The 20,452-nt window shown below is 45.2% G+C and overlaps 1 protein-coding gene across 5 annotated transcripts; it reads right to left on the minus strand.

Moving 5' to 3' along the window:
- Positions 1–331: 331 nt before the first annotated feature.
- LOC119063216 (eppin-like) lies at positions 332–18,021 on the minus strand. 5 transcript variants are annotated; one of them, XM_053671271.1, is made up of 4 exons: positions 17,835–18,021; positions 16,181–16,312; positions 14,131–14,298; positions 332–699 (listed from the first exon to the last, which is right to left on the minus strand). In XM_053671271.1, exons 1-4 carry the CDS (start codon positions 17,923–17,925, stop codon positions 440–442), a joined length of 651 nt encoding a protein of 216 aa, XP_053527246.1. In that variant the 5' UTR covers positions 17,926–18,021; the 3' UTR covers positions 332–439. The 5 variants fall into 5 exon arrangements, with proteins under 5 accessions (XP_053527246.1, XP_053527248.1, XP_053527247.1 ...); XM_053671273.1 differs by lacking the exon at positions 332–699 and adding an exon at positions 7,411–7,730 and having other exon boundaries at positions 17,835–18,016; XM_053671272.1 differs by lacking the exon at positions 332–699 and adding an exon at positions 8,386–8,464 and having other exon boundaries at positions 17,835–18,017.
- Between the last annotated feature and the right edge of the window lie 2,431 nt (positions 18,022–20,452).

A 20,452-nucleotide genomic window follows, 5' to 3' on the forward strand; every position in this document is an offset into this window, starting at 1 on the left:
TGTGGCAGGACGGTGTGGGCTTTTAGAAAGTTTGACTAATTTTTTAATTAAAAATGGCCTTAATATCTTCGGTCCCTCCCCCACTTCCCTTCCTTCTCTGGTTTCTGTTGTCCTCTTGTCTTGCTTCGCAGGACGCCAGAAATCCTTGCCTTGGCCAATGCTGGCCCTCCGTACCACGCTCAGGTTTTCAGCTTAACCACTCTCTCCTCCCAAACCGTTATCCTCTCCTGGGCTAAGCAGGGATTCAAATGCAGTGTGAATAACTGTTCACTAATTTCCCCAGTGTGTGTGCATGTATGTATGTAAAAAAGCAGGTCTTCCGATTTTAAACAAGTTGGCAATATTTATAGAATTTCAGGCACAGAGATGAGTGACTTTAAGAACACAGCAGGGAGAATAAATTGGGGTGGAGAAGCGCATCTCTTGTTCACAAAAGTGTCTATAATTGCCGTAGAGCAGTCCCGACTCCAGGGAGGGCTAGTCTCTTCTTAGGAAACTGGGTGTGCTGGCAGGCTTCCTTGCATGTTTCTTTCTTCAAAAAGTTGTTCCCATTGCCATGGCAGCCTCCGTAGAAAAACTCCTCACATTCAGAAGTATTCGAGTTGTAAAACCATCGTTGGATTCGAGCTCGACAAGGGCCCCTTTCCACAAGAAGCTTGCAAACCTTTGGGGAGACAGTCTGTCGGTGGTTCTTTTGGCCTAAAGAGAGAAAGTGGTTGAGAGAGGCCGCACTTACCGTATTTCTCCTGTTAGCTCCATCTGCCAGGGGCGGGGATGGCCCTGGGCACCCATGTGAGGCTGTCTGCAGTAGCTGAGCTCTGTACCTCTTCCCATATAGCCCATGGCCCACCTAGCCATGACCTTAACCATCTGTACAGAGATAGAAGTTTTTATTTCTACTTTAGCACAGTAGCCCCCTGTGCTAAAAATCCCAGACTTGAGAATCTAGCTCTAGTGGGTTCAACTCCACTTACTACTGTGTGATGTTGTATCAACTTAACTTTTCCCGGTCATCACTTCTTCATTTGTGAAATTAGGGAGTTGAGCTCCATCATCTCTGAGCATCCTTTCAGATCTGATTTTCTAGGATCTGAGGAGCAAGCTCTCGGGCTTCCCTCTCCTGCCTCATAGTCATTCTAGAGTAGATGTCCGATGTGAAAGGACTGACTTGGGATCTGAGAGTGGGGTTCAAAGCTGGTGCAATCATTTCTAGCTGTATGATCTTACACAAATCCTGTATCTTTGGCACTCAATTTTCTTCATGTAAAATGGACTATAATATTCACACTGTAGGCTTACTGAAGGCTTAGCGATAACCTGTGGAAAGCACTGATAAACAGAAAAGCATCAATAAAGGGTAGCTGTTCTCCATCACTCTTTCCCTTCCTTAACCAAGAAGACCCTTGAGAGCAGGGACCTCATCCCACTCATTTCCACAGTCTACCTGCCTAACACAGGCCTGGCTCTTAGTGCTGAGTAAACACTTGTTAATAGAAAAGAAACCCATGAGATCCTCTGAGGTGGCGTTACACATTTCTTTGTATTCTCATTTTATGTAAAGCTCTTTATCCTTGCAGTGACTCTCCAAGGTAAATATCAGGACTTCCAACTTTATATGAAGAAACTAAGGTCAGAATGGGAAGCGCCTTTCCTAAGGTCATGCTAGAAAGTGGTAGGACCGAGAATCAACCCCAGGATGGTCAGGCGGCAAAAGCTTGTGCGTTCTCAGTCCATATTTGTTGGAGAATTGATGGATGGACGGATGGATAGTCACTCCCATGGCAGACATTCAGGCCTCAGGCTAGGCAGAAGAAAGGTTCAATCTCTGTCTTTTCTTCCCCCTGTGAGGCTAACTCCAAGGGTAAAGGATAATCGGAAAGGGGCAGACTAGTTTGTGCAGTCAAGATAGGAATCGGGGTGGGGCCTGTTGGGATGTTTCTGAGACATCCTACTCACAGCAGCCTCACCCTCTGGACACTTAGAGGTGGCTTTGCAGGGGCTGGAATCCCACCGCCTTTTAATTTTCTCATTCCTGCTTCTCTGCTCCCCGTTTCATTAAGCCAAAAAGGGAAAAAAAGTCTCTTGACTTCTTTTTTCATGAAGTTAGGATGATAATACCCTCTGTGTGTGTGTGTCTGTGTGAGTGTGTATATGTATGTGTGTGTTCTGCATGTGAAAGAAACTGCTAATAGTTCTTTTGTTCTGCCTATTGATCTCATTTTCTATTTTGTTCTTACTGTATTACTCTTGCCTTAGTTTTTTGGGGGGTTGCTCTCTTGTGTCTGTAAGGTCTTCAGTGCTGTGCTGGGCTCATTGACTTACGTTTGTTTTTTTCTAATATAAACACTTAAGGCTACAAATTCCCTCTAAGAACCATGTGAGCTGCCTATCACACAGTTTGTTCTAAGGCATTTTTATAATTGATTACTTCTAACATAACAATATATTAACAGCTAAATTATACCAAAAGCTTTATATGCAGCAGGGCAGCTAGTCAATAAAGTAAATTCATTCACCGTATTTTAAAGAAGAAACGGAAGCTCAGAGAGGCTGAATAATATTCCCAAGGCCTGGGGTTTGTAAGTGGTACAGCCAGGGCCCAAACCCTCTTGCCCAGGTGTCTGACTCCCGGTGTGCTCATCCTGTTGCCCACTACATTCTTCTTCCTGGTCACAGAGGTTCTTGAACTTGAATGTGCATCAGAATCACCTGGAGGGCTTGTTAAACCATAGACTGTGAGAACCAACCCCAGGGTCTCTGGTCCAGAAGGACTGGAAATTAGGAAGTTCTTCTGAACCAGAAGACAAACCCTAAGACTCTCTGGCTTATAGGGTTATTGGGAGGTATAGTATCTCAGTTATATATAAGGATCTATAATCTATAGCTTCATGCATGCACATATGTGCAGAGAGCTATATGTGGATGCTCACTCACATGTTAACAGCGATAATCTCTGGTAGGTAAGATTTTGCTTTGACAAATGTCTATTTTCTCCCTTATACTTTTGTATTTTGAATTTTCTACAAAGTACAGGTATTTTTATAACCATGTATTATAAGACATATTTTTAGGAAGGAATCTTCCTGCCTGCTCCAAAACCTTGGAAACTCCTGCTAATTGCCCTCATTTCTAATTGATGATCTTGGATATATTGCATTTCATCTGCAATTTCATTTGCAGACTTTAAGCTTCAGCAAAGAAAATAGTCCAGAAAGGATCCCTTTTCTACACGTAGGTCTAACTTGGTGAAGTCTCTCACCTTCAAATTTCGGCTCGTGTCTCTTCTTCCCAACCCTTCCTTGCTCTCAGCCCCACCCCAGACTTGGAACCCCTTGACCCTGCTTTACATTTCCCTCTTTTATAGAGCACATTTATCATCCATTAGGTATATTACCTATTGTCTACCTCTCTTCCCCTGGAATATAAATTCCACAAAGGCAGGGTCTTTGTCTCACTCATTACTTTAGCCCTAGCACCTAGGGACAGTACCTGGCATATTCTATGCACCCAACACGTATTTAATGAAGTGAATTGAATTGACCCCTTGTCCTATGAGATAACGAACAGACTCTCTTTGTACTGTTGAACAACCCCCTCCAGCCTTTTCCCAAGCTACTCTTGGAGCTCCCACTTCCATACCAACCTTTTCCCATTTCGGATTGAAGCTCTTGGACGAAGGTGAGAAGCAGGAGAAATGGGAGAGAGACCCGGTGCTGCATGGTGCCACCCACCCAGTGGCCCAGCCTGGGGTTGGCATTTTAGGGAGAAAGTGGACCAATGGGGAGGAGCCTGACCCCACATTCTGTTCTTTCATCCCTAACTCCTGCTAATGACGAGTTTGGGCTACCCCTGGAACAGAGTGTCCAGCCAAAGCACGTCTCTGCCCTTTTTCTTTGGTCTTATCTGATCTTTGGCCTTTATCCAAGGCCACCTTACCAGCACTTCAGGGTGGAAGCCACCGTAGCAATAATAAAACCATAGGTACCATTTGTTGAGTGTCTTTACCTTCCCAGGCACCAGGTAAACTATATATACTTCACACATTACCTCCCTTGAATCCACCCAGGATTTCCACAAGGCTTAGAACCCCCGTTTTGTAGATGAAGAGAGGTTAAACCACCTTCCCCATTGTCACATGAATGGTGAGCTTCAGAGCCAGGACTGGGACCCTCATCCGTCCAGTTCCAATGCCCTTGTATTACTCATTCATTCAACAAACATTGAATTCCTAACACTCTGCCAGGCATAGTCTTAGCTGCTGCCTCCCTCCCATCTGGGGTCTCCCAGGGAATTGTGAAAGCAACACACACATTGTTGTGTAGAAGGACAACACAACTTTGTTTGGTTTAAAGAATCATACTGTCTAGAGACACACCTCATTCGCCAAGGACCAGCACACTCCCTACCCACATCCTTTCTCAAATCCTCTAGGGACCTGACTTTTTAAAAAAGACCAAGCTGGCATGCTTTAGTGGGATTTTCTGAGTCTTGGATATAAAATTTATCCAAGACTTGTGTTTTTGAGTTCAGGTGCTCTTGACCTTGGGCAAGTCATGTGATCTCTCTGAGCCTGTTTTCTCAGCTGTAAGTTGAGACTAATGATCCTGGTTTAGCATACTTCCCAGCACTGGCACAAGGGTTCGGTGAACATACAACTGCTTCATACATCATTGGTGCATGCAGGCACATGCCATTTGCAGATGCGTGCATGCACGATGATCTTTTTTGTGAACGGGAGTGCCCACTGGATCAGAACCATACTTGCTCCACATAAGTTTGTTACCCATCTTGGCATCTCACCAGTAACCCTTCCTCCTTTCTCTTCAAATCCCCTGCAGCCATGATGATTCTCATTCCTTGGACCTTGCTTCTCCAAACTATAGTTCACACAATGGTTGTTCAACCCTCTCATCTTCACTGCTTCCTCTGCCTTCATTTTCCTGAAGACTCCTCTTCAGCCCGAGTTTCAGCATCTCTCTGATACATCATCTTTTGCACTTTGATGGGTCCACCACGATTGTTCCTGGCATCTCTTTCCTTAGCTCTCTTGGGTGTCAGATCTGTTCATCAGAAACCAACAAAACAATGGCAGGAGGAGGCCCCCCAGGGAGTGAACAGACTGGAATTTGCCATTCAGACAAAGTAAACACGAGACTGCATACACGTGCTCTTGGCTCCCTTTTCTAGATCAGCTGACCAGGAAGTGAGAACTGACCTTTTAACACACACTTCTGAAGAGCAGTTTTCATCTGAGGAGGGGGCGATTCTTCTGCTCAGGGACACTTGGCAATATCTAGAGACATTTTTGATTGTCACAACTTGGGGGAGGGGTCTCCTGCTGGTAGAGACCAGCAAGGCTGCTAACCTAGCCATCCTACAATACATGGGATAGCCCACAGCAAAGAATGGTCTGTTTCCAAACGTCAGTAGTGCCAAGGTTAGGAAACCCTGCAGAAGAATTGTGGATATAAGTTTTTTTATTATAAAAATATCTCCAATGTGAGCAGTGTGATAAGGACTCCATGCAGTGAGGGCAGTGCCTGATGAGGTGTTCCTGTACTTCCCTGGCTGAGCAGGCCTGGTGGGAGGGTGTGGGAGGCGCTGGCCTTTGAAAACCAGGCATTCTGTACCTGGGTTACCCTGGGGGATCTTTGGCCACAACTCGGGGAACTGGCTCTTCCTTGGGTGATGTAGATGGTAGAGTTACGATCATTCCGGAAGATGGAGGGCAAGTGTAAGACTTATTAAAAGCTGTTGGTAGTTATCTAGCCTTTTCACTCATCAAAGGAGTCTTACTAAACGCTGTATAACCATATATGTGTAAAGAATTAAATTACTTTTGATTGGGATCCATTGACTTGGGTGGTGTAGGGATGGGGGAATAAAGTTTCCCACTCAGGTTCTAAACTCCACAAAAACCTTTCTAGAAGGGAAAGGAAACTAACATCACTTCAACACTGACAATATGTCAGTGAATGTTCTGCCTTGTCTCGTTACATTCTCATAAAAAGAGTCCTTGGAATAGATATTATTGTCATTCTTGTTTTACAGAACAGTGGAATAGGAACTTAGAAGGCTTGTTTATACATATAACAAGTGCATTTATCATAAGCACATCATACTAAGAGAGTTTATTTCTATTTTTTACCTTATTTTTATGTTCAAAATAAATGTCTAGAGGTGCAAAATAAGGTTGATCACTTTAAGAGTAGAGTTACTTTACGTCTTCAGAAATCCAAGTAAAATTTTTAATAGAAGATAGTTTTTAGCATTCTACACCAAATAGCTTGAATATAAACAGAGCCACCTCGGGATCTTCCTTCCTTCCTTCCTTCCTTCCTTCCTTCCTTCCTTCCTTCCTTCCTTCCTTTCTTCCTTCCTTTTTTTTTAAAAATTATTTGATGTTTTAAAGACTCTAGAACTCTGCGTTCTTAAAGTACTGGTCTTGGGGAGCCACTTAGATGATTTGGCTACAAAAAAAAAGTCCTTGACCTACTCCAAAATAGACACTGTATTTAAAAGGCTCCGCAGTGCAAGCCCACCTTCCTCGCGGGGCCTGCTGGTGTTGTTTCATGTCTGAGATATCATAGATGAGCTCAGGTAGCAGTACTTGCTACTTCGCAGGGTGGAAACTGCCCTTCAGACACAAAACCTAGGGCTCCATAACAGTTACATGGGCTCAGTTCTCTCTTCCTGGTGTGTTATTGCCCTGGAGCGCAGCTGATGAGAGGCAGACATAGCACAAGGGCTTGGACCCCCAGGCCTTCCTGGAGGTGAATGGTGCAAGGGTGTCCAACCCATGACCCACAAGCTCTATGTGGCTCTTGATGGAAATCATACAAAGACAATTTATTTAAATTGCTGTGTTTTTAGAACACAAACCTATAATAGGACTACAAATATCAAGTATGGCTGTGCATTCATGCTTCTATTTTATGCATCTAACTGCAATCAGAATAAAAATAGAATCAGTTTTGGGTCAGCCACATTCAACAGAGGACCTAATTATCTTTCCATAGCAATTGAGTTTCACATAATTGCTGTATATGTAAAAACTTAATAATCAATCTATATGGATCTTGTACAATTCATGGTATTTGTTAGCTTTCTAAAATTTTTCTTTCTCATTTGAAATAATATTCACTTCTTAATTTAAGTTTTATTCATTTTTATAAGGACATGCCTAACTTTATAAGCTTTAGACCATATGAAACGTGGATCTGCTGTGGATCTTCAGCATCTTATGACAATTTTACCAGGGCAACAGCGTCACCATTGTTCTCCATCTGCAGGATCTTCCTGCTCCTCTCTCCCTCTTTTGACATCACTAGGAGACGCAATGACTTCTCTGAAAACCACACTGGGGCATCAGGTGTGAATTATTCAGCCTCGGAGAAACCAGACCTCACAGAGCACTTTATTAGGGGGAACCGGGAGGCTCCAAAGCATACACAGAGGCCCTGAAAGTTGAAGAGACAGGGACACATACTGAGAAAGGGTCACAAGGTGGAGGGCTTTGTGCTTGAAGAGAAGCTGAGCTAGAGGAAAGGGAGGAAGCAGATCCTGGGGTTCGGTGTTCGGAACAGCCAAGCTCTTGGGCAGCCAAGGTGTGGCCAGTGGAAACCAATATGGAGCATCAGTCAAATGCAAGTGAAGAGAGCCCGGGTGATGAGCCACAGCCTGGAGGTTGTTCCAGTTCAGGTTAGGTTATCCTAGCCAAGAAGACGACTCTGCAAGGTAGCAGGGTAGAAAAGGGTGAGATGCTGGGGTTCTAATTCCCTTAGGAAAAAAATCTTGCAGTTAATGGAAAAGGGGAGATAAGATCAGTGTGTGTGTGTGTGTGTGTGTGTGTGTGTGTGTGTGTGAGAGAGAGAGAGAGATTCTGGTTAGAGATAAGTATGTTTGTTAAAGCTGGGGACAGTGAGACAAGGAAGGGCTTAGGGTAGGAGAAGCAACAGGAGAGAGTCTGGGCGGGGCTCTGCCTTGGATCTCTAGAAATGTTACAGGAAAGAAGCGAGCCATGCTGGGCTGCATGGAATCAATGAGAAGTGAAAGTCACAGGGATGGAAGTGAGCCTGGTGGGGTGGCCGTTAGTTCACTGAGAAGTCAGAGAAAAGGGGGCCTTGGAGACAGGTTCACTGTGTTAGCTTGGGCTGAGCTGCTGCTGCCTGCTGCTCCCCTCAATGCAAGTCTCAGCAGGACCCTCAGAGCTTAGGAGAAAGAGAGCAGAAATACACACCTGAGGAAAGGGGGGAGAAAGGTGTGGGTGTGCTCAAGATAATATCACTTTGACATCTTTTCACAGGAAGAGGAAACAGAAGTGAAGTGACTTGTGTGGCTCTGGTTTTTCCAGTAGAGCCCCAGCTTATGTCTGTCGTCTCTGTATAACGAGTAATTGCATTCCCTTCCTCAAAACTGTCTTGGCTTGGTCAATAAGGCATGTGGTTGTCCTGGCTACAATCACCTTAAGAAGGAAAAGAGAATTGGTGATGAGGTTTGGTGATAAGTAAAGGCCCGCAGTGACTGACAGGTGCCCAGCGCCCAGCACTGGGCCGATGCGCTGGGCCTACTTCTGACTTAGTGTCGGACACTCCACCACTTTCCTTCCTCTCTCTGCACCCCCTGTTTATCTCATACTTGCCAACTTTTTCTCCTGCTCCCCATCCAACCCTCTTTTTCTTCTACTTATCCCTTGGAAGGTACATTCTTACCTCCTGATTGAATTGGCCAGTCCCAAACTGGCCGATTTCCTGGAATAGACCAGCCAACACCCAGACCTCCCAGGGTAGCTAGCCCAGATGGGCATGGGAGATGGGACCCCTAGGGCTTACATTTCTCTAAGCAGAAGGCCTTGCAGGCAGATTCAGATTGAAAGTTGTTATTGTTCCCTTGGCAAGTACCATACATGTATTTGGAGCCTGAGTTTTCTTATACCACCAGCATGGAAGAAGGGCTAGGCAGGGGCCAACTACCTGTGGCAAACTACATATGTCTGCAAAGAGATTGCAGAGAAGAGCAGTCTGGGTGCCTGCCTACCTAGAGAACATTTCAAGTACATGCAAAGGCATGGAGGAGTGATGCCCTTACACTTTTCCATGCTATTGCACATGCCTGAAATGTCCATCCCTCTTTTGCTCACTAGGTACATTACTTCTCATTCTTCAAAACACTTCTCAGGCCTCAAACTCTTCTGCATTGCATTTCCTGGTCACACGCTTCACTCCTTGCTTTTCTTTATTGCTTCTCAATCCTGCACACACATTTACCGCTTCTATGCAATTATTTGTATGTATGTTCTGACTCCTCCATGAGAATCTGAGATTTGTGCCTTTTGCCGTCTCGGTACTCCAGTTCCTAGCAGATAACTTGGCACTGAGTGGATGCTTAGGATTGTTCACAGTAAAAAAATCAAGTGTATTCTGAACTTCAAGAAGCTTTCATTGAACAACTGTTTTGTGCATAGTGCCATGAGGTACAAATAGAGTTTTTTAGGACCCCATAGTTTGAGAGCTTTCAGGTCTTAAGTTGTGGGTTCCTTTACTAGAAAAACCTTTCCTGAGCTCCCTGGATGCAATGAGCAAGTGGAACCCATCCTACATGTCCGGGGCACCAGTAAATATTTGTGAAATAAATGAGTGGACGAATACCCCTTGATGATCTTCTTTGGAGCTCAGCCATATATGGGCAGAAAGGAAAGAGTAAAGGAAGTCAAAGGTGTTTAGGGAAAGCATCTTGGATTTATATAGACAGAGAGACCTAGGGGAAAAGAGGCCAGGAAATAAAAATCATATACCTATCTCCTATAACTATGCTATCACCTGACAACATGTTAACATTTGATGGGACTTCACTGGCTATTGGGCATCTCAGAAGACCACAGAAGAGTAGCCAAGAGATGATGTGGTCTAATGCCCACATTTTTTTTACAGATGGGGAAACTAAGGCCCATAAAGGAAAAACTCTGTTACTCACATCACATACTTAAATAGGAGCAGAGATTAAATAAAACCCAATTGTTGATAGATTTGGGGTTTTTTGCCATTTTATTATTCATAGCTTTGATCTTTTCTTTAACATTTTATATAATAATGGTTTAGTGATAATGAACTCCTTTAGTTTTTCTATTCTGGGAAACTCTTTATGTGCCCTTCGGTTCCAAATTGTATCTTGACTGGGTAAATCAACGTTGGCTGTAGGTCCCTGCTTCTCATGACTTCGAATATTGCTTGCCAATCCCTTCTAGCCTGCAAAGTTTCTTTTCAGAAATCACCTGACAGTCTCATGGGAACTCCCCTGTAGGTAACCTTTTTTCCTGCTGCTTTTAAGCTTGTCTCTTTATCTTTAACCTTTGGCCTTTTAATTATGTGCCTTGGAGTGAACCTCTTTGCATCTATCTTGTTTGGCACTCTCTGTGCTTCCTGGACTTGCATGTCTATTTCCTTCACCACAATCAGGGATGTTTTTTATCATTATTGTTTCAAATAGTTTTCCAATTTCTTGCTCTTCTCTTCTCCTTCTGACACACCCATAATGCGAATGTTGGACCTCTTAAAGTTGTCACAGAGGCTGCTGATACTATCCTCTTTTTTTTTAATTCCTTTTTTCTTCCTGTTGTTCTGATTGATTTTTGCTTCCTTATGTTCCAAATCATTGATTTGATTCTCAGCTTCATCCACTCTACTGTTATTTCCTTGTCAATTGTTCTTTATTGCAATTAACATATCCTTTATTTCTGACTGGATCTTTTTTATGCTGCTGAGGTCCTCAATAAGTTCCTTGAGCATCCTTATAAGCAGTGTTTTGAACTCTGCATTTAATAGATTGCCTATCTCCATTTTGTTTAGCTCTTTTTCTGGAAATTTTGATCCGTTCTTTCATTTGGGCCATATTTCTTTGTCTCCTCATTTTGGCATCCTCCCTGTGTTCATTTCTATGTATTAGGTAGAGCTGCTTTGACTTCATGCCTTGGTAGTGTGGCTTAATGTAATGGTTGTCCTGTAGGGTCCAGTGGCACAGCCTCCCCTTTCACCCAAGCTGGGTACCCAAAGCTGCGCCCTTTGTGTGAGCTAAGTACACCCTCCTCTTGTAATTGAGCCTTGATTGCTGTTGGCAGATCAATGGGAGGGATTTACCCAGGCCAGTCAGCTACAAGGATTGGCTATCACCACTTAGCACAAACCTCCATCCCCTGTGCGGGGGCAGGGAGGTGGTGCTCCAATGTGGTCTGTAGCTGACCACTGGGTGCTCTGGCCTTGGAGTTTCCCAGGTGGTACTGGCCAAGTTCAGTCCCTACCTGTGTTTGGCCCAGTGCTACCCTGCCTGAGTTATAAAGAAATCTGAGATGGCTACTGCTCATGCTGGGCTTTGGAGATTCCCAAGCAAAGATAAGCTGTGAAACTAGGCTGGCTGCTGCTAATGCCAGGCCCAGGGCTCACTGAGGCCAGCTGTTTCTTGTTTGATAGGATTTAGGAAGTTGTGAGGCTTGAGCCAAAGCCAGCCATTCACATGGAAAAGCAGCTTGGGTGGGCCCATAAATTGAGTGGGGTGGAGTCTCTGAGGATCTCCAAAGCTGGTTAAACAGTGTTAGCCAGGTTGATGGAGTCTCAGACATGGCACCAGCTCGCCAGCTCTGTGAAGGGGGAGGATTTAGAAAAGGAACGACGGCCTCTGCCCACCTTGATGCCTGTGTACCACTGGTGCCTTTCAGGCTGCTACCCTGGTGCTGGAGCTCAGAGGGAGTGAATCTAAGTAGGTGAGTCCATGTGTGGGTTCTTTAAGAGGAACTTCTTGGGGCTCCAGAAGTTTCTTCTACCAGTTCAATCCCCATGGGTTTTTTGCAGCTAGAAGTTGTGGGGACTTATCTTCCTGGCACTGGAACCCTGAGCTGAGAGGCCTGGTGTGGGGCTGAGACTCCCCATTCCTACGATATCCCTACTGAATTTTTATCCACCACGTATGGGTGAGGGCCTAGCCTGTTCCGCATCTGTGCCCCTCCTACCAGTCTGGATGGATGTGGCTTCTTTAATTCCACAGTTGTCAGACTTCCATTCAACTTGATTTCTGATGGTTCTGAATGATGGTTGTTCTACATTTTAGTTGTAATTTTGATGTGATTGTGTGAAAAGACAAGCCGCGTCTGCCTATGCCACCATCTTGATCAGAAGTCCCAAAACATTGTAATCACAGAAGAAAACCCCATACCCATTAACAGTTGCTCTGTCATCCCTCAGCCTACTCCAGCTCTGGGAAACCACTGAACTGTTTTCTACCTCTATGCATTTACCTATTCTGGATGTTTTATATAAATGGAATTATAGAATGTAGGGCCTTTTGTGTCTGGCTTCCATTACTTAGCGTAATGTTTTTGAGGTTCATCTACAGAGTAGTGTCTGTTTGTGCTTCATTCCTTTTTGTGGCTGAATAACAGTCAGTGCGCATTGATAGATTTCCACCTCGAGCTTCAGAGTCTACTTCTCTGCTATTGGGTTTTTATGTCTCCTGGGAGCTTGCTTAGATTGTGTGCAGAACAGCCGAGAACAATAAGGGATGTCATGCCCCCAGATACCCACTAGGGTATGGGAATCAGTGGGTACACACCTCAGTTTCCCCATAACTGAAGATAGATTTTTTTAAGTATGAAGGCATGTTTTACATGGTCCCTTGGAAGGTCTCCAATAGGATTAAGCTATAGTTTCCCACAGTAGTAACTTGCTCATAATCAATTTCTCGCTTTCCTGTATCACTTACCCCACTCCCTACATTTATGTCCCAAATAAAATACTTTCACCCATGCCCTTGTCCTAGGATCAATTTCAGGGGCTCCAAACTAAGGCAATACCCATGGGCCCTCGTCTTAAAAGGGTCTAAATTTTTTTTGAAGAAACAGAGAAGGATAACAATATCTCTGGGGTTCTCAACTTTCAAGGTTCTGATTTTCTTTACACCCCTAAATGGTATTTCCAGGAGCCCCAGTGAGCTTTTACTCTCCACAAACCATAATGTGCCAACAGATGTGAATCATTTAGCCTCAGAGGCACAGGATCAAACAGAGCACTTTATTGGGAAAAATTGGGAGCTGCACAGGTATAAACAGGGGGTGCTAGAAGTTGGGCTATAGAAATGGGATCAAAGCAGTATATTATGACTGTGGCTGGTGTGGCTCAATTGGTTGGGTGTCATCCCACGACCAGTTCCCAGGTTTGATTCCCAGTCAGGGCACACGCCTGGGTTGTGTGTGTAGTCCCCATAGGGGTGCAGGAGGCAACCTATTGATGTTTCTTTCTCACTTCGATGTTTCTCTTCTCTTTCTCCCTCCCTTCCCCTCTCTCTGGAATCAAAGGAAGGACGAGAGGGAGGGAGGGAGGGAGGGGAGGAGGGATTTTTAAGAAAAACAGGATATCATGTATAAAGAGACTGAGATGGAGGGAGAGAGAGACAGGTCCTGGGGTTCCGTTTTGGGAAGGGCCAAGGCCTTTGAACGCTGGGAGTGGAATAGTGGAACCCATCCTGGAGCATCAACCAGGCACACAGACAGAGTCTTGAATCACAAGCCAAAGCCTGAAGGTCGTTCCGGTGTATCCTCATGCTCAGGATGAGGAGGCTGTTGAGAATGTAGGACAGGACCAGCTGAAAATTTGAGGCTCGCCCGTCTTCAGAACTGGTCTTGAAGTTAGGTTTGTACATCTTACATAGGACATCAAAAGGGACTGGGTTTACTTTGGGAAGCTAGGAATCTCCTTAAAGAAAAAATGGATGTGGATGGGAGTGGATGATGGGAGTGAACTGCTAGCAAAGAGTTATAATGGCCTGGGTGGTCAGTCAACATGTCCAATGGGAGGCTGGATGTCCTCTGAGCTTTCTGAAGTTGGGTCCCTGAGGTTTCACATCTGCATCCTCCCTCCACCCCGCATACTTGCCAGCTTTATTTCATGACCATGTCCCTTCCCAACCTCAGTTTGCAGAAAGCCACTGTCCAACCCTCCGTGAGATGTATTCTCACCTCCTGATTGGAGCTGGTTCTGTCTGCACCTGGTCCACCAAAAATGTATCCTTCCCAGATTAGACTAGCCAACACCCAGACCTCCCAGGTGGCCCTGGCGAGGATGAAAGATTGGGGCCCTTGGGACTCACGTTTCTTGGAGCACATGTTCAGGCACAGGTCTTTGGATTGGAAGTTGTTATTGTTTCCCTGGCAGCCACCATAGTCAAAGCTGTAACAGGTATCATTTTTCTTATCATACCACCAGCGATGAAACAAAGCGAAGCAGGGCCCAGGATCTTTCGGCAAACTGCATATGTCTGCAGGGAGACCCCAGAGTTGAGAACTTAAAGGATGCCCACCCCGAAAAAATACAACTGTTACTGTCCCTCCAGCAACCCCCATAGATGACACTGAGTGGGTTCCTTTCACCTTGTCATACCTCGGGCGCCCAGCTCCCTCTGCAGGGAGACCCCCAAAGTGGAGCTCTTTGGGTGCCTACATCCCTGGAGAACAACGGTATCTCCCTTCCCATCTGGTCACTGGCCTCATTGTCTCTCTAGAGAGTGAGCAGACTCTGGCTTCAGGGTTCTTTTCCTAATTCAGTGTCTGCCCATCCACCTCCCATATTACCTGCCTTGTCCTTGACTTCCTTCTCTGTAAAGTGGAAATGCAAAACCCCACCCTGCTTGTTGCACAGGGCTGTCCTGAGGGGCAAGCGAGACCACCCTCCTGGTCCTCTGAGCTGTGAGCTCCTTGATTGTCCCTGAATGAGCAGCTTCTAGCACAGTGCCTGGCAGAGAGTAGCTTAGCTGCTCAATAAATACACCCTGAATGGTTAAAAGATATGGAAGTGCCTTGAAAACTACAAGCTGTAAGCCATTTATTCTGCCTTCCAAACCACGAGAAGAGAACATGGGATTGTGGGTAAAGTGCCGGTTGCTGCAGGGAAGGAGCAGGTGATTTTTTCAGAAGGTCAGGAAGTTGGCTTCAGTCCTGCTGTGGGTTGTATTGCATCTCTCCCCACCCCCTTGCCCTTCCTATGGTAAAGTCCTAACCCTCGAACCTCAGAGTGTGACCCTATTTGGAAAGAGAGTTGTGGCAGATGTAATTAGTTGATGAGATGAGTCCTACTGGAGCAGGGTACATCTCTAACCCTACACGGTTGATGGCCTCATAAAAAGGAGACATTTGGGCACAGACACACATAGGGAGAGAACGCCATGTGAAGATAAAGACAGAGGTCTACAGGATTTCCAGCCAACCACCAGAAATCAGGGAAGAGTCAGGGAACAGATTCTCCTGCACAATCTGAGAAAGAACCAACCCTGCCAACACTTGACCTTGGACTTCTAGCCTGCAGAACTGTAAGACAATACCTTTCTGTTGTTAAAGCAGTGAGTTTCCATTGCTCTTAAGATCAAAATGAGACTCTAGCCCACCAGACCCTACCTGCCTTCCATGTTTCTCTCCTTGTACCACGCTGATACGCCCTCAACTCCACTATTAAATACATATTGTTCCCTGTGCCCAGAAAGCCCTTCAACCCACTTTTGGCCTAAATATACTACCTGCCCTCCTGAATTCAACTCCAGTTTTTCTTTCTCAGGGAAGCTTTCCTTAACCCCTGGCCACCTTGGTCAAATCCCACTGACTTTCAGAGACTCAACATTTGTTAAATGAATAAGTAGAGAATCTTCAATAGTCTTTCGGGAACCTGGGAGATGGGCACAGAGTGAAGACTGTAGCAGCAAAGGAAAAGTGCTCCAGTCTGTAGGGGTCAGGGGAGATTTCCGGGTGCCAGGTCAGACTCGTCGGATTAGGCAGAGAGGCAGGCACTCCAGAGCAGAGAGCGTCATTGTCACTTGCAGAGACAATCTCGGAATGGTGGGGGACCCAAAGTAGTAAGAGTAGAAAGTAGCCAAGAGAAAATCTTGTATAAGGGTGTTCAACCACACCCTTATATCCTTTTGGTGGGGGAAGAAACCAAAGCCTGGACAAAATGAAGGTGTGATCTAATGTCAGACATCCTGTTAGGGGCAGGGATGAGTTTTGTTACCAGGTCTCCCAAGCCCAACAGTGTTGCACAGAGACCCAGCAACAAACCAGCAAACCCTTAGCAAACCAGCAACAAAGCCAGTCCAAGTGGACAGAAAGTGAGGGCTCAGGGAGGGCTGGTTATTCGGATGCTCTGAGTCGTACCTTGTTTCGGGTCTAAACATTTTCTTCCGCAGCTGAAGACGCAGCACTTCATGTTGTCTGGACAATTTTTGTCCTTCTTACACATATCCCTTTCTTTGAATTCACATTTCTCCCGGGTTCTTGGGCATCTCTCTGCAAAAGGAACAGTCTTACCACCATGAGTCTTGGAGGGCACAGTGCCCACTCTTCTCCATACCCAAGGCAGTTCTGGGGATTCAGGGAAATTTGCTTTTACTTTTCTCATCTCCAGGAGCCCTTGTCCTTAGGGTGCCCTTTCGTATCTCCCACCACTGCCTACGCCGCTCTCCCTCCTAACCCTCCCTCACTCTCTACCTTTGTATCCCATCCTTAGCGCTATCCTCTGGCCCCATCCCTTCAAAGGCAGGATTTCTCAGCCTTGACACTAGGGACATTCTGGCTGTGTAATTACTTGATGGGGAAGAGAGAGCTGTCCTGTGCACCACAGAATGTTTAGCAACATCCCTGGCCTCTACCCACCAGATGCCAGTAGCTCTTCCCAGTCATAACTCAAAATATCTCCAGACTTGGCAAATGTCCCCTGGAAGGCAAAATCACCTTATTGAAAGCCACTAGTCTAAATGCATCTGGTCATTTTGGCCTGGTTGGGGACTCAGTGTTTGGGAGTTCCTTCTAAGGGGTGCTATTTACAGTGATTAATATCACTCATCAGATGGTTAGGTTTTTAAATTCTTAACTCTTGGTTTTACCACTTACTCTTTCTGAGCCTTGGTTTCTTCACTGATAAAATCGTTGTAGCCTTACAGAGTTGTGAGGAAGCAACAAGACAGTGTGTAAAGCTATACTCATAGTAACTGATGCACAGTAATAGTAACTAACATTTGTTACACATTTACCAAAGGCCAAGCAGTCTTCTAAGCAATTTAAATTTGTTCTGGCATTGAATCCCCATGATAGCTCTATGAGGGGAATTCTGTTAATATCCCCATTTTGCAGGTAAGCAAACCAATGCACGTGGAATTTAAGTAACTTGTCCAAAGTTACATGGCTACTGAGTAGTGGAACCAAAATTTGGGCCATCAAGTGTGACTCCAGATCCCTCTCTTTAAATCCTTACTTTCTGAATATTTCATAAATGGAAGCAATTATCATTAATACTATATAGTCTTGGAGCATTACTATCTGAAGTTCAAAGGAATTTTTGAGTACTGTCTTTTACGCCAAAGTCAAGGAGCCCCTGGGGTGCAGGGAGACTTTATTGGACTGTATTTGAAAGAATCTGGAGTTCATAGGGATGATATCCTGAGGAAGGGGGCTATGTTTGTTGTGGGGTGAGGAGAAGGTCCCTTAGGCTTCCTGGACTCAGACCCCCCCCAACAAATGCTTTATCCCATGCTCTCCCAGCCCTTCGCCTCCCCCAACCCCAAGAAAGATCCTCTACTTCAAAGGGGCTGAAAGTTACGGTTGCCTTAGATCTGGATTCTTGCATTCACGGAAGGGATCTTCCACAGAGAGGGAAATTGGAAGAAACACTTCAAATGTCTCTGCTTTCCCAACCCAGGACCAAGGCCAAGACAGTGAAAAGCAACTCAAGTCTGAGGAATAATTGTTCCTTGTTCCTTCCTTCCAGCAACACTACCCTCTCTCCCAGGCAGGGCAAGGCCCCAGTACTTACTGGGCAAGAACAAGTCTCTCAGAGTAAATACTTGGACATTCACTACAAGGATGAGTAGCACCAGGATCCTCAAAAGTCCAGAAGACACCATTCTGAGGAAGAGCTGGCCTGTCCGTCCGGTGGTTTCAGAATGTGAAAATGTCTGGCTGCCTTTGTTCAGCCTATTTTTTCAGTCGTCAGTATTTTAGATATGGAGTCAAGCCAGCCTCCCCCTTTCTTCCTGGGAACACCAAGTTCCTGAGACTATCAATGTGACTAGCTGGCACAGATAGCCCACAGCCCTGGGGAAAGGTCTCTTATTGGATAGCTCCTGATCCTTAGCCCCTTGGGCTGGGCTGGGCCACTTGGTCAACCAGAGGGGGAAGTGGGCAAAGCTTGTCTCACTTTCCAGGCTACCTTAGGAGTGAATGGGGTCTTCTTGATAACCTTGAGACTTGTGGAATGTCCTCATTCTCTATTCATTTTCCATTTGATCTGCATACTGGCACACCCCTTTTGTCTCTGACAATGTGTCATTTGTTTGTTTTTGATCTCTTGGTATCTCTTTGTTTCTCTGCTTCTCTGTGTCTAGGCCTGGCTTTTTCTTTCTCGGTGCATCTCCTGTAATCTCTGTGTCTTTTTCTCCCTTTCCCACATTTTCTTCCTGTCCCTCTCTCTTTTCTCTTTAAGTCACTGATACTCTTTGACTAAGGCCAAAGAGTAAAGATGTTGCCCCAGTTGCCCCAGAGCAGGGTGTGGGGAAGGAAGCAGGCTGGTAGCAAAGTTACTAGATAGAGTTTGTCAATGTTGTGTTGCTTTGAGAGCAGGAAAGAATGTCAGAGCCACTAGAAAGCTTCTGTCCTCTGGTGCAAGCTCCTGGTTGTCTGAGGAGGGACACGAAGCAAAAAGACTGGTCTGAGAGACTACAATTCGATAAAGTCAATAACAGCAGAGTTGCTGGATTCTAATTAGAACATTGGAAAGGCCATTCAATAGAGTGCTGGACCACTTGGCACCTTTCCTACAGCCACGGAATCCAAAATGTGAGCAGGTCAACCTCTCTTCATAGAGGGAAAGAACTCTTCTAAGAGTAAATGTCATCTCTAAGGGTCCCATTCTCTTTCCAAATTAGCTATTGTACTTCTGGGCCAAGCTTTGTTCTCTAACTTTCTTACCTGATGGACAGAAGCCATCCAAAGCCAACCTTATTATCAGTGAGTGACTATATGGTCACAAAATTTAGGATCACAGACAGAGCCCCTCAGCCTATGGATAGTGATGTCCTTGGTTAGGAATGTCTGCGGTCAGGCGGCTATATATTCACCCAGGCAGTGGACCCCACAGGCATGCCCCTACCACCACCAGGACCAAGGCGGTGCTTGGGCCAGCCCTTGTGGCTCTTACTACGATGGCAGGACTCACCTCTACAAAACCGCCAGGGAACTTTGAAAATTTATTACTCACAGGTCCCAAAGGATACACAGTAGGCTAGAGGGCTACAAAGCAAGGTCAAGGGCAGAGAGAGGGACAAGAAGTGTGGATGTGGGGCTCTGGCTTTATTAAAGTCCAAGTGTGGGGTATGTAGGGTTTCACAGTTCACTCTTTATTAGAGAATTGGAAGCATAAAAGTGCGAATTAGGGCATGGGAAGGGAGAAGCAGGGTCACTCCAGGGGTCAGCTTTCTAGGGTACTCAGGACTTCCTAAAAAAGGGGACTTCATGGATGGGGGCATTCTAGTCCTTTATCTAGTTCTTTTGCTAATGGCTATGTCTTCAGCTGGAAATATGTTTATTAGAGATGGATGTCTTTGAAATAAACACCTTTGCAATCAAAAGCTTAACCTCGGGCACTTACATTACAATAAAAAAGCTTAATGCCAGATGCTTACACTGCACAACCCCATCTCATCAACTTCACTATATCACTAGATCCCCCACAGACACTAAGGAACAGATTTTCTAATGAACGACCAAGATGTCCTCAGCACCACTGTCCCTCTCATGTCTACTACCTGCCTTCTCCCAAACTCAGCCCGGGAGAAAATGGAAAGCTGAGAGACCCAGGTGCAAGGATTCCAAGTGCTCCCCAGGCTCCATCTCCTCCTCGTTCAGGTAGGAATCATGAAGGCCCAGCAAAGCAAAACATGTCAACTTAATGTCACCTGGCAAGTGAGTGTCAGAGATAAAGTTAAGAGGGAGCTGAGTGTTTAAGTTCTTGCCACTGATCAATAGGGGATTTTCTGATATTAGTGTAAACAGGGTATTTTACTATGGAATTGAAGGTAGAGAGGAACAGTGGGTCCAAAGGAAATAAAAGTCATGCCTTTAGTGAGAGCAGGGGCTGAAGACCCACAGAGTCTATAAATATCCGAATGGTTTCCCGGGCTCCCAAGTGAAGTACAATTTTCTTGAAAATAAATGAGAACTCAGAATTTTTTTAGCAGGAACAAAAACCACCTTTATTTCTATCAAATTAAAAAGTATGAATAATCCATTAAGTAAGATAATCCAAATAATCGATAACACAATGAATAGTTAGAAGAGCATTTACAGATTAGGTTTAGGTACTTTGAATGAAGCACATACACACAAATCACCCAAATCAAGAGGGCTGATGGCTTTCACACCGAAAAGACCCTG

This window comes from Artibeus jamaicensis, unplaced genomic scaffold (genome assembly GCF_021234435.1).
Source record: "Artibeus jamaicensis isolate MK-2021 breed Jamaican fruit bat unplaced genomic scaffold, CSHL_Jam_final contig_685, whole genome shotgun sequence".
Lineage (NCBI taxonomy): Eukaryota > Metazoa > Chordata > Mammalia > Chiroptera > Phyllostomidae > Artibeus > Artibeus jamaicensis.

What these genes read in the sequence shown, in the direction of transcription:
- LOC119063216 (XM_053671271.1), bottom strand. Translation starts at nt 17,925, where the DNA reads ATGGTGTCTTCTGGACTTTTGAGGATCCTGGTGCTACTCATCCTTGTA. An exon ending in ATGTTTAGACCCGAAACAAG is followed by an intron (nt 14,299 to 16,180) that starts GTACGACTCAGA and finishes GTCTCCCTGCAG; the next exon opens with ACATATGCAGTTTGCCGAAA. An exon ending in GAACATGTGCTCCAAGAAAC is followed by an intron (nt 700 to 14,130) that starts GTGAGTCCCAAG and finishes TTCTCTCTTTAG; the next exon opens with GCCAAAAGAACCACCGACAG.